The 14045-nt window shown below is 45.2% G+C and overlaps 1 protein-coding gene across 1 annotated transcript; it reads left to right on the top strand.

The window, feature by feature from the left end:
* The first annotated feature begins 10057 nt into the window (after positions 1-10057).
* LOC123166958 (GDSL esterase/lipase At5g45910) lies at positions 10058-13678 on the top strand. The gene is made up of 5 exons (XM_044584782.1): positions 10058-10649; positions 10738-10953; positions 11078-11226; positions 11301-11574; positions 13166-13678. Exons 1-5 carry the CDS (start codon positions 10394-10396, stop codon positions 13390-13392), a joined length of 1122 nt encoding a protein of 373 aa, XP_044440717.1. The 5' UTR covers positions 10058-10393; the 3' UTR covers positions 13393-13678.
* Positions 13679-14045: the final 367 nt, after the last annotated feature.

Below are 14045 nucleotides of genomic sequence, written 5' to 3'. Positions count from 1 at the left end.
TAATTATGTGAAAGCTGCTTTGTGTGATTTAGGAGCTGGTGTTAGTGTTATGCCTTTCTCTTTATATAAAAGACTTGATTTGAATAAACTCACACCTACTGAAATATCTTTGCAAATGGCTGACAAATCAACTGCCATACCTATCGGTATCTGTGAGGATGTGCCCGTTGTTGTTGCTAATGTTACTATTTTGACTGACTTTGTTATACTTGAGATGCCCGAGGATGACAACATGTCGATTATCCTTGGTAGACCTTTCTTGAATACTGCAGGGGCTGTTATTGATTGCAATAAAAGCAAGGTCACTTTTCATATCAATGGGAATGAGCATACGGTGCACTTTCCGAAGAAACAATTCCAAGTGAATGGTATTAATGTTATTGAAAAATCTCCGACAATCACTATTGGAAGTTTTCAAATACCTCTACCTACTGTTAAAAATAAATATGAAATGCTTATTGTTGGGGACATTCATATCCCCATTGAGGTAACTTAGTGATTTACGAAAGTTCTTCGGTTTCATGCTAATCGAAAGTGGTTGTTAATAAGACCTGATCAACCTTATTAATGGATTATTTTTGAGCGGTATGAAGTTGATGAATTTAGTAAGCACTACCTTCTGTCCCTACTTTTTGTTTTCTATTTTTAATAGTTAAATAAAATAAAATGCCATGCTTTGTCAGTTTTCTGAATTTCCCGTGCAATAAAAAATGACCCAAAAATAAAAGTTCTCAGAATGCCCTGAAAATTTAATATGATTTTTTCTGAATATTTATGAATTTCTGGTGCAAATAATATCAGAGGGAGGTGCACCAGGTGGACACAACCCACCTGGGCGCGCCAGGACCCCGAGACGTGCCCTGGTGGGTTGTGGTCCCCGCGTGGGCCCCCTCACTTATCCCTTCACACCACATCATCACTTACCTCCAGAAAAAATTCTCCATTGCTCTCTCTCCCGTGTTCTTGCCCTCAAACCCGCGGATTTTGATCTCTTTGCTCGAAGCTCCGTTTCCGAAACTGTTTAGGGGGATTGTTGCTTGGTATGTGACTCCACCGTTTGTCCAATTAGTTTTTGTTTTAGTGGTTTATATTTTGAATAATTAGCTACTCTTGGTGCTATTGTAGATGAGCTTGCATGTTGAATTCTTAGAGTTCTAAGTAGTTTGAATGCTTGATATGGCCTCTATGTATCCCTATGAGTAGTTGGTATCATTTTTGTTGAGAAAATTTTGTGGGCTAATAAATTTCAGAATTTTTGTTCATAGGAAAACCATGAATATCTTTAGGAAGTTTGGCTCTAAGAAGAACTCCAAGGGTGTTATTGGGGAGTCATCTGATAGTGATCTCCATCCTCGGAGGTTGGCGGAAGTACGGCCGTGTGAATGGCCGCACACCCCGTTCCTGGAAGAGGCTGGAATCCTTCAGGAGTTCACACAATATGCTGCTAATGCCGGCCTCACCGACTTCATCGCAGATGAGTGTGAACAACATCAAATCCTCACAAACATCTTTGTCCAAAGTTTTACTTTCCTTCCTAGAAATAATCCTCCTGAAGTGAGTTTTGATTTATATGCTGAAAACCATCAGATACCACTTACTGAATTTTGTAACATATGCATGATCCCTTCTGATGGGAACTTAGCCGAGCCTAGGCCGGCGGAGTTTGAGACCTTTTATCGCACTTTGACAGTGGGAGATGAGATAGGGGTGTCAGCTATCACTTCCGCTGGCTTGCATTTTCCTGTTGTTCATTACTTTGCTCTTTTCATTGCAAAATGCTTGCTTGCTAGAGAGAAGATGGGTGCAATCAGCTCACCAGACCTTGCTGTTTTGCTCGTGCATTAGAGGGCGACAACACTTATAGCTTGGGAGCTATTGTGGCTCGTCGCCTCCACATTAATAAGTCCAAGGGTAAAATACATGGTGGGATTTTCGCTACTCATTTGGCAGCTCACTTTAATGTTGAGATACACCATCATGATTACCCTCTGACCAAGGTTTACCTAGGCCGCGCAGCCATGGAACACCACCATGTTATTGCAAAAGATTACCCTGACATCCCTATTCCTTATAACCTGGTTTTTAGCATTGAAACTCGTGGTATTATCCCATTGCCTGCTCCTGCTTTGTTTGATCCTGTTGCTAGGAGCGGATATAGGATTATGCCTGCGGACATCATCGCCTACCGGAACGCTCAGGCTGCTGCAGAGGTAGAGGAGGAGCCTCAGCAGTGGGATGAGTGGATGCCCGCTCCTCGGTACCCCTGCAACCATTCAGGCTACTGATCGACTACCAAGTTAGGCCAAAAGCCTAAGCTTGGGGGAGTACGTGTTCTCACCGACATTACATTCATGTCCACTTATTCCATTTGTCGGTGTTCACACTTTTTCATTGTATCATCCATGCTTAGATTTATTTTCTTGCTTTCTTCTTGTGTGTTTGAAAAACTTTAGAAAAAACAAAAAAATTAGTTGTAGTTAATTTACCTTCTATGCATGCTTAGTAGTAATATTAAAAAGAAAACCCAAAAAGATTTCCTTGTTCTTCTTTTGCTTGTGGGAGCTTTCCCGTGTAAATAGTTTTTCTCGTTTTTGCTTTTCCCTTTTTATTTGCTTGTTCAAGAAAACCAAAAACTCCAAAAATATTTCAGTGTGTTTCTTTGAATTTCTTTTCTTTTTATTCGAGTTGTACCGAGGAGAAGACCACGATGAAAATGTTGAGTGGCTCTCATATGAATAATTGCTAATCTAATAAAGAGCACATTTTACCTTGTCTTCTCTTTTTGAATAAAATGTTTGCAGATTCTAGCTTAGTCCACGGCACTCTTGCACTATTATTATTTTCATATCGTTCGGTCGTGCAAGTGAAAGGCAATAATGACGATATTCGATGAACTGGCCGTGGCAGAGAGAAACTGGTATGAACTTGATTTGTTCTGTTTGTGTAAATATGTTTAACCTAGTATCCATGATTCAGCCCATTATGATTAAACATGTTTGCAATGACAATTAGAGATTATAGTTTCTCATGCCATGCATAAGTAGCTAGGAGTGGATAATGATTTATCTTGGATATCAACATTGCGTTAAAATGATAGTGATGTAGTATGATGGTATGGTATCCTCCTCTGAGTGTTCGAGTGGCTTGACTTGGCACATGTTCATGCATGTAGTTGAATCAAAACCAACATAGCCTCTATGAGATTTATGTTCATGGTGTTCATATCCTACTCATGCTAGTGTCCAATGTTACTTATGAATAATGCATGTTTATGACCGTTGTTGCTCTCTAGCTGGCCGCTTCTCAATCTAATTGCTAGCCTTCACCTGTATTAAGTGGGAATTCTGCTTGTACATCAAAAACTTTGAACCCAAAAGTTATTCCAGATGAGTCCACCATACCTACCTATATGCGGTATTACCCTGCCGTCCTAAGTAAATTTGCATGTGCCACCTCTAAAAACTTCTAATAAATATCCTTTTTGTGTGCCTGGATCGTTCATGGAATGACAAGAGGTGGTCGGTATCTTCCATGCTAAGCAGGTTATTCTCAGGTCGAGTGTTTATTCACTCGCCATCGCATGAGAAAAGGGCGGTATTAGGGATGCCAGTCCCAAACTGCAAACAGAAAAAGAGTTAATCTCTCAAATAATAATAATAAACTCCCAATGGAGTCAAAACCTTTACTTTTATCGCTTGGGAACCGCCACTTGTGTGCTTAGCATGGAAGATATTGATAACTGATGGTCGTGAAGTAAATGAGAAGGGTGCATGTCTCAAAATATCATTTACCTCTGTTTTAAAATTTTGAGCTCTGGCACCTCTGCAAATCACTACTTCCCTCTGCGAAGGGACTATCTATTTACTTTTATGTTGTGTCATCACCTTCTAAAACAAGCACTAGAACTTGAGAGCACAACTGTCATGACTTATGCATTGTGTGTAGCTAATGTTGGGTGCATCATGACTGGATCTTTTCTACCGTGAATTACAATGTTTGGTCGCTGCTTGAACTTTGGAGGTGCTCTGCATTTATGTTTTGCGGTCTCAGAATGGGCTAGCGAGATACCACTATTGTCATATTATATCATGGTTGTTTTGACAACGTGTTGCCGTTTGAGATATCCTATTATTGCTCGCTAGCTGATTATGTCATTGATATGAGTCATTATAATCTTTAAGAGTTATTGTCGACATGGTTAGTTATAATGTTGGCTGAAAACCTGGGTGCTGTTTAAGCTTATTTATGCAAACAAGAGCAAAAGAGTTCGTAAAAGTTTTTCTTTTTCACTTTCAGTTTATCAACCGAATTGCTTGAGAACAAACAAATGTTTAAGCTTGGGGAAGTTGATACGTCTCCAACGTATCTACTTTTCCTAACGCTTTTCCTCTTGTTTTGGACTCTAATTTGCATGATTTGAATGAAACTAACCCTGGTCTGACGATGTTTTCAGCAGAACTACCATGGTGTTGTTTTTGTGCAGAAATAAAAGTTCTCGGAATGGAACGAAACTTTGCGAGGAATTTTTATATAATAAATAAGAATTTCTGCAGCCAAGACCTACCGGAGAGGGGAACCTGGGTAGGCACAACCCACCAGGGCGCGCCCCCTCTCCTGGCGCGCCCAGGTGGGTTGTCCCCACCTGGTGGTCCCGCAGACCTTGAAGCCAATGCTATAAAATCCTATTTTCCCAGAAAAAACAGGGAGAAAGAATTATCGCGATCCACGAGACGGAGCCGCCGTCACCTCCTGTTCTTCATCGGGAGGCCAGATCTGGAGTCCGTTTGGGACTCCGGACAGGGGGATCCTTCGTTCTTCATCATCACCAACCTTTCTTCATCGACAATTCCATGATGCTCCCCACCGGGAGTGAGTAATTCCTTCGTAGGCTTGCTGGTCGGTGAGGAGTTGGATGAGATTCATCATGTAATCGAGTTATTTTTGTTAGGGCTTGATCCCTAGTATCCACTATATTCTAAGATTAATGTTGCTATGACTTTGCCATGCTTAATGCTTGTCACTTTGGGCCCGAGTGCCATGAACTCGGATCTGAACCGTTTATGTTATCACAATTATATTCATGTTCTAGATACGATCTTGCAAGTTATAGTCACCTACTACGTGTTATGATCTAGCAACCCCGGAGTGACAATAGTCGGGACCACTCCCGGTGATGATCGTAGTTATAGGAGTTCATGTATTCACTATGTGTTAATGCTTTGTTCCGGTTCTCTATTAAAAGGAGGCCTTAATATCCCTTAGTTTCCAATATGGACCCCGCTGCCACGGGAGGGTGGGACAAAAGATGTCATGCAAGTTCTTTCCATAAGCACGTATGACTATTATGGAATACATGCCTACATTATTGACGAACTGGAGCTAGTGCCGTATCGCCCTAGGTTATAACTGTCTCATGATGAATATCACCCAACAAGTCACCGATCCAATGCCTACGAATTTATCCTATATTGTTCTTGCTAAGTTACTACTGCTATCATCACTGTTACACTTGCTACAAAATTACTGCTATCATTGTTACCGTTACCGTTACTGCTGCTACTATTATCAAAACTATCATACTACTTTGCTACTGATTACCTTGCTGCAGAGAATTAATCTCCAGGTGTGGTTGAATTGACAACTCAGCTGCTAATACCTTCAAATATTCTTTGGCTCCCCTTGTGTCGAATCTATAAACTTTGGTTAAATACTCTACCCTCGAAAACTGTTGCGATCCCCTATACTTGTGGGTTATCAACCTAGCAGCCGTCCCCAATTCCCCATTGAACTCCCTTCTTGAGCAGGTCACGGCTAGCAAGAATGATGCGCAAAGTGGCAGAAGACGACCGCGGGGCGGTGCATTCCAGAAATCCTTGTGAGGGAAATACCGGCCTTTTAAGACACGAGCACACAAGGAGTCCCGAACAGTAAGTAGTCGCCACCCTTGTTTGCCCAGCATTGCCAAATTGAAGATGTGCATATCCCGAAAACCCATCTCGCCAAAAGACTTGGGCGTTGAGAGCCAATCCCATGATCTCCAGTGTATCTTCTTTTTCCCATCCTCTCTGCCCCACCACTCGCCGGCAATAATTTGTCTGAACATTCGACAGATAGCCTTAGGAAGTTCAAAGCAGCTCATGATGAAAGTAGGGATCGCCTGAATGATAGATTTCAACAGTGTTCGTTTCCCTGCTCTCGAGATCGGGCGATCAGACCATCCATGAACACATCGCCAGGCCCTATCTGGCAAGAACTTGAAGATACTAGTAGGGGATTTACCAACCTCGGTAGGCATACAAAGGTATGTGTCATTGAAGGTTTCGTTAGATATCCCAAGACTCGCCTTCACTCTTTGCTTAAAAAGTCTCCGAACAACCATGACCAAAGAGTAAAGAGGACTTGTCCTTGTTAATTAACTGACAAGAACCAGAGCAATCTGGGTTCAGAGTAGTCTTCAAAGCAACCACACTACAAGCATCAGATCTTGCAAAGAAGATACTGTCATCGGCAAACAGGAGATGTGAGATAGGAGGACCGGAGCGACCGTTCCTAATGCCATGTAGCTCGCCACAACTCTCCTTTTGGAGTAACAGACTTGACAGTCCTTCGGTGCAGAGCAGAAACAAATAGGGGCTGATACGATCACCCTGACGAATTCCTCTCTATGGAACAACAGGTGCAGTAAGCTCACCATTAACCCTTACAGCATGCTGGACATTGGTTACACACCTCATCACTGAGTTGATCCATGTAGGGTTAAAACCGAGTCTGGAGAGACAACCATGAAGAAAACTCCACTCAACACGGTCATAGGCTTTCGTCGTCAATCTTCAAGGCAAAGAAGGGTTGTTTAGCTCGGTGATGTCTGATGGTGTGTAGAGATTCAAAGGCAATAAGAGAGTTGTCAATGATCAATCTTCCAGGCACGAAGGCAATCTGAAACTCAGAGATGACAGCAGGCAGCAATAACTTCAAACAATTGGCCAAAACCTTCGAGGCAATCTTGTAAAGAACATTACATAGACTAATTGGACGGAAATTCTTCAGGTGCTTGGGTCGTGTCACTTTAGGAATAAGGACGATCACTGAGTCACAAAAACCCTCCGGAATAGAACTTCCATCCAAAAAGCATTTCACAGCTCGACAAATCTCCTCTCCAAGAAGTCCCAATGATTCTGGTAGAAGAGGGCGGGAAAGCCATCAGGTCCAGGAGGTTTAGTAGGACCCATCTGGAATAGAGCAGCCTTGATTTCCTCATTAGTGTAGGGCTTACTCAAATCCTCATTCATCTCAAGAGAAATATTTTGAGGGATAGCATCTAGGACTGCATCAGCGGCATCAGAACGTTTGAATGTGAAAAGTTTCTCGTAGAATTAAGATAGAGCCCAGCCGAGTAAGATCGCAAAAATTCGCTCCCGACGTTAGACGACCCCCCCCCCCCCCCCCCCCCCCGGTCTGCAAGGATGCGCCAATGCGACCTTTCCACTGGGCTACTGCCCAGCTCTCGTTGTCCACTATTTTATTTGTCGCTCCATGGACAATGTTTGAGCTGATCGGGGCAGCGTGGTTCCGAGCTATTGGTATGACCATATTCTATAGAGGGCACTATTAGGTCATTTTGTGTTCTCTAGGATTTTTGAATCCTCTCTAGGATATGTTGTTTTGTGCAAATGTTTTACTCGTGTGGTAGAGTCACGTTGATGGATAGTTGTCACTGCAGTCATGATCATGTCCTAGTCCATGCACGTAGAAATGTGGCAACTTTCTCTCTCGGTGCTTGGCCCCATGGTGATATCTTTGTTCACACTCTATTATTTCGGTTGTTGTTGCTCCCTTTCGGTTATGTCTTTGTGTGTGCTCTAGCAGGCGGCGATTTGTTCATTCTCCGTGTGTCGTGCGATATGGCTCGCGAGAGGTGGTGGAAGAGGCATATGCTGCATCAACCTCGTCCGTTTGGCGACATGTTGCGTATGCGCCCTTTTCCTTTCTCGAGCGCATGCGCATTTTTTTTTCTTTTTTGCGAGAAGCATGCACGTTTCTTGATGTGCGATCCTCTTTTCGTTTGTGTGTGGTCATTCTTGTCACGTCTGAATATAGGACTGGTAATGGATTTCGGTGTCTATGGTTCAATGCAATTTTCCAAAAACATCGTGGCTCATCTCCAAGGCGTGGTGTGCATGTTCAACGCAATTGTCCAAAAAGCGTTGCAGCTTATCACAAGGATGTGATGTGCATGTCTTGCTACGTGCTGTACGCCTTACGTTTGTTCTTTTGCGTTTTCCTGTTTTGGTCAACCTAATTCACACGTACTACTATATATTTTGTGTGTGTGTGCTGGCCTCTAGCTCTGTCGCTTTGCAGCTGGAAAGATACTGCGAGTGAAGCACGTGAGCCCTCGGATAGTAAACGAGCACCAAAGAAACCGTTAACCGCTTCATTCAGCCAAAGAAGAAGTCCTAAAAAGCTGGCTAAGGCCAACTCCACCGCGCGACCTTAAACGGACGTCCGTTTTGTTCGGATTCTGTCTCTTTGGATAGGGCAATGGGGTTGTGTCCGGACTTGTCCTGGGATGCGGTGGCCGTGCGCCCAGCGCGCGGACGCATCCCGGCCGCATCCTGTCCGCGTACATTTTTTTCAAGTCCTTAACTTCTTTTCATCATTCATTTTCGGTACATGAAGAATACATCATCATATTTTGACTAGTAAAGCAAGACCAAAGAAAATAAGAACAACAAAAATACATTTTAGAAGATACCCAACTTCCATAACTGCTCCCTTGAGTTGGGTTAGGGCCTTCTCGATGCACTTGATCTGTGGAGGAGGCTCGATCTGGCATCCTCCTTTCTTCTTCAAGCCAGAAGTCGATGTTGCTTCCTCACACCTAGTCTCGTGTCTAGCCTCTAATCTAGCAACAAGTGCACTTGTCTCATCTACAACCTCTATGCTAGCTAAAAGTGCACGAACATGTACTAAATTTCGCTCTATCAATATATCGATGTACTCTTCTTCCCAATACCAAAACTTGCATCCATGCTACACAATAAAATTTGTAGTTAGCACAATTAATCAAAACTAGAGCACAAACAGAAGCTAAAAAAGCACATACCCCATCGTTTAAGCACTTGATGAACACCCATCCGGGATGTTCCGGCGTTGTAGACACGCGGCGCACGGCCATCCTTGGGCAGTGGTCGCACTTAATGAGTGGCAACGGTGCGCCGGCGAGCTTTTGGGCAAGCACCGAGCCCGGCCGACCGCCATTCGTGTATCTGCCGGCGGACCACCGACGGTGCAGATCCGAGCGGCTAGAGGAGGAGCCACTGCCTGCATGTGGCCTTGCGGCCCTGCCAGGGCCTTCCGGCGAGGTGCCCGGCCAGTCCATGGCGCGGCCTGGCCTCCCACAGCCGGGCGAGCTCAAGACCGACCGGATCCGCCCCAAATCCGGCCGGCGGGTGCGCAAACCAGGTGGTCGTGGTTGGGTCGAGGGGCGGCGCCGAGGGGAAGGGGCTGGGCGAGCGCGCGTCCAAACTGCACGGCTGCAATGGCAGCGGCGGCGGCGGCAGCGAGGGGAAGAGTGGGGAAGAGTGGAGGGGGTGCGGCCGAAGGAAAGGAGGGGGGCGGATAAAAAAGGCCTGCCCTGTGCCACCGACGGGCGGGCCAGGGAAGGACATGCGCGGACGGCCCGCGCGTCCGCGTGGTGTCCGTTTCACCCCAAAGCGACGCAAACTTAAGCCGCGGATGGATCGAAAGCGGACACAAAACGGACAAAAACCCGTTTGCTCCCATGCGCTGGGCCGCCTCGTTTGTCTGTTTTACCTCAAACGGACGAAGACGGACAGAATAGGATCGTGCGGTGGAGTTGGCCCTAAAACCATCGTAGGACGAAGCATCGGCCAGGTTGATTCGTGCCGGCAACCCGAACACGTTGCCAGGGTGCCTAGCCACGATTCAGCGGCCACTTACCACCGCTGGTGCCACTCCTCCCCACGGCCGTCCGCGTGCCGTCCCGGTGTCCCACAAGGGCACGCATTCAATACCGCCACTACGGTGGCCATCAGTCAATGCGCCACCCCAAGGCAAGCTCGCCACCCCAGCAAAGGCCAGGCGCCGGCCCATCACGTCACGGCGCCGCGGCTGGGAGCGGAATAAAACGGGGCTGTAGCCAGGATCTGGTTCCACCGCCGCACCGCCACAAGAGACGAAACTCCCGACGGGGACTCCACCTTCGCTCCCCCACACGGGAAGAAGCGGACAAGCGGCGCGTTTCCCCACCGGGAAGCTACTAGTAACCGCGGCAAGCCGAGGAGCCGAGGCAAAGCAGCAGCCTTCTTCTTCTCTTCTTTGTTCTCCTCGCCCACGGTTTCCTGGCCGGACCACCGGGGACAGCCGAGCAATGGCGAGGGCGAGGCGGGGAGGCGTGGGCTGGAGGACGGTTCTTGCCGCGGCGCTGTGGCTTCTTGTTGTGGCGGCGGAGGCCGGGAAGTACAACGCGGTGTTCAATTTCGGGGACTCCCTGGTGGACGCCGGCAACCTGGTGACCGAGGGCATCCCGGACTACCTCGCCACGGCGCGGCCGCCCTACGGCCAGTCCTACTTCGGCTACCCCACCGGCCGCTGCTCCGACGGCCGCCTCGTCATCGATTTCATCGGTAATTCACGGAATGGTCCTTTTGAGTCATGTCTTGGTCGCGTCCTGGGTTCGAGATTCGACTGATTTGGCTTCCCTGGTGCCCGCAGCGCAAGAGTTCGGGCTGCCGCTGCTGCCCCCGTCCAAGGCCAAGAACGCCAGCTTCGCGCAGGGCGCCAACTTCGCCATCACCGGCGCCACGGCGCTCGACACGGAGTTCTTCGAGAAGCGGGGGCTCGGGAAGAGCGTCTGGAACTCCGGGTCACTCTTCACCCAAATCCAGTGGTTACGCGACCTCAAGCCCTCCTTTTGTAACTCCACCCAAGGTAGTACTAGTACAAGAAACAAAACAAGTTATTCTTTATTCACATTCATATTATTTCCCATTTCATTGACGTTGATGTCTGAATTTCATCTGAATTGGGTGTTCCTGTTTTCTTGTATCTGAAGAATGCAAGGATTTCTTTGCCAAGTCCCTGTTCGTAGTGGGTGAATTGGCCGGAAATGACTACAACGCGCCGCTCTTTGCCGGGAAGGATCTCAGGGAGGCCTACAACTTGATACCCCATGTCGTTCAGGGCATCTCAGATGGTGTGGAGGTGAGCATTTCCGTCTTCGCAGTGTTCCAGCATGCTGTGTGTAGCTTTGTTCTAACTCCTTGTGCGTGCTGCAGCAATTGATTGCCGAGGGGGCAAAGGATTTAATTGTGCCTGGAGTGATGCCGTCTGGGTGCTTTCCAGTGTACCTGAGCATGTATGTTGATCCTAAAGAGGGCTACGGTCCGCGTAGCGGCTGCCTCAAGCGATTCAACACATTTTCATGGGTGCACAACGCGATGCTCAAGCATGCGCTGGAGAAGCTTCGTGCCAAACACCCTGGCGTGAGGATCGTATATGGGGATTACTTTACACCAGTTATCCAGTTCTTGCTTCAGCCTGAAAAATTTGGTGAGTTCCCAAATTCTTTATTTTTGCAGGCAGAACTAGATTGTCACCAACAAATAATTAAATATGTTAATGCGATTGGTTTAGCACTAGGAAACTTGTGGAGTCTGATATTATATTACTAAATATTCTCTCTGTTAGTTCTAAGTTTGAGATAGAAATTTAAAATTTCGTGACATACCTAATTCAACTTAGCTGCCCAGTCAACTGTCGAATTATGTACTTTTGAGATGCAGTAAACGTTACTGATAATTCCGGTCTAGATGTAGGGCTTTTCAGCGTCTTAGACAGTGCCATTTATCTTCTGTGTGTTCAAGAATTTTGTTATAATCATATGGAATCTCATATCTGGTATCTACATCTAGAATACTATTTGTCAGTGATGCAGAGACCACGAGTAATCTTCACATTTTTTTTTCTGATATTGGGAAATTGACCTATTACTGCGAGCTCACATGCCTTAGTTTTTTTTGAGAATCTAATTTTTTTTTTGAATCCTCGCATGCCTTAGTTGTGCATGTTTTCATAAGCTGTGGCCCAATTCTTGCAGTAAATCCTTGTTTTGTGGATTTCTGTTGCCATACAACATTGGCAGCTAAAAACTTGACCTTGCCATTTAAGTTATCGAAACTATATAACAATTTATATCGTGTATTCGTGTCCAGCGGCATATAAAATTGTCCACAGCATAAGTACAATCATCTCGACGGCTAACTGTGAAGTTTAGATCTGCCTGCAAGAGAAATTCCTTATCTCGAAAACAAATCTGAAGGAGCTGTAAAGGCATATCTATACAACATCAAAGCAATGTATGTATTAGTGTATCATGCCATATTGAAACAAAAAATTGCGACTTCTCAAACAGAAATTACTTCTGCATTAGGATATTGCTAAATTGGGTATTTTATTATGAGAATCGTGTAGAGCATCATCTTCATTCCTGTTACTAAGTGTTGCAACGGTTAGATTTCTGATTAACAAACTTATATTCAAGTCCGTACCACTAGACAAGTGAAATACAAACACCAGAAATTTTCCCAGTTAGCTGAAATATATATTTATATTTATTATCTCTTTCATACTTACTGTTTATTCCCGTTGTAGAAAAATGAACATGTACTGTACTTTAGGCATCATCCTGGACAAATAGGAAAACAAAGGTTCATACAGGTGACGCATCTGTGTAGAGGGAGAATTTTCCTTTTACTGGTCGCTTTAAGGACGTACGAGAGCCATGACCCTGTCATCTCTGTTTCACTGGCACATTAGCAGAATGGTAGTCATTTAATTATTCCGGCATGTTTGTCTTGAGTCTTGACTACTACTCCCTCATATCACAAATATAAGATGTTTTAACTTTTTTCTGAATCGGATGTATATAGACCCGTTTTAGTGTGTTTGTTCGCTCATTTCAGTGTATGTAGTCCATGTTGAAATATTCAAAACATCTTATGTTCATGAACGGAGGGAGTACATTGATAAGGGGCAAGAATGTGTTTATCGCTTGTATAAGCATGATATACATCTGTTCGCAGAAAGAGACCAAGGAGTTTTTCTGCCAGGCAGGGACCTAACATTACAGCTGTTGATGTAGGATTTCACAAGCAGCCGCCTAGAGCATGCTGTGGCGCTCCCGGGAAGGGCCCTTACAACTTCAATCTGACAGCAAAGTGCGGCGAGCCTGGTGCTACGCCGTGTGCTGATCCGAAGACACATTGGAGCTGGGACGGCATTCACTTGACGGAGGCCGCATATGGGCACATTGCCAAAGGTTGGTTGCATGGCGAATTCGCGGATCAACCTATCATACAGTCTTCCTGAGCATCTGGTCGCTTGGCCTGTTGTGCCTAGAGTCTAGAGTGTATCAAAATAGCACACCAGATTGTAACTGGTAAGGTATAGCTCCATATAGTATCATGTATGTATATCTCCATCCATTTTGTTGGGATTCATGTCAGCCAGTTAAAGAGAAATGAGATAGGAGGCTGTTAAAGCGTCATTTCTTCATTCATCAGGTGGTATAAGTAACAAAATGTATTGCTTAAAGTGGTTGAATATGATGCATAGTATGATCTTCTGTAGTCTCTGACTTGCTGATCAAAGTTCACTATGGCTTTTAACTTAAAACTTCTGCCTGAATCTTCGTTCGCAAATGTAAGATGTTTGAACCTTTTTGTGAATCGGATGTATATAGACATGTTTTAGTGTGTATGTTCACTCATTTCAGTCATTTCAGTCCGTATGTAGTGTATATTGAAATATCTAAAACATCTTATATTTGTGAACTGAGGGAGTATCTCAGTTTATCTTCTTGCATAAAGTGGCCACAGAGATCTCCTTTTGAAGCACCGCAAGATCTCGGCATGGTTCCTGGAGAAGATTCTCAAATATATTGTAAAAAAGTTGCCGGTGACTTGGATAGAGATTCTATGTCGTGCAGTTAAAAGTTGGATTCTGGAAACAGGATTTGTGTG

This window comes from Triticum aestivum, chromosome 7D (genome assembly GCF_018294505.1).
Source record: "Triticum aestivum cultivar Chinese Spring chromosome 7D, IWGSC CS RefSeq v2.1, whole genome shotgun sequence".
Taxonomy (NCBI): Eukaryota; Viridiplantae; Streptophyta; class Magnoliopsida; order Poales; family Poaceae; genus Triticum; species Triticum aestivum.
This window is presented reverse-complemented; position numbering and strand designations above follow the sequence as displayed.

Excerpts from the sequence above, each read along its gene's own strand:
- LOC123166958 (XM_044584782.1), top strand. The coding sequence starts at position 10,394 with ATGGCGAGGGCGAGGCGGGGAGGCGTGGGCTGGAGGACGGTTCTTGCC. Across the intron at positions 11,227-11,300 it reads GCATCTCAGATGGTGTGGAG|CAATTGATTGCCGAGGGGGC; the intron begins GTGAGCATTTCC and ends TGCGTGCTGCAG. Across the intron at positions 11,575-13,165 it reads GCTTCAGCCTGAAAAATTTG|GATTTCACAAGCAGCCGCCT; the intron begins GTGAGTTCCCAA and ends CTGTTGATGTAG.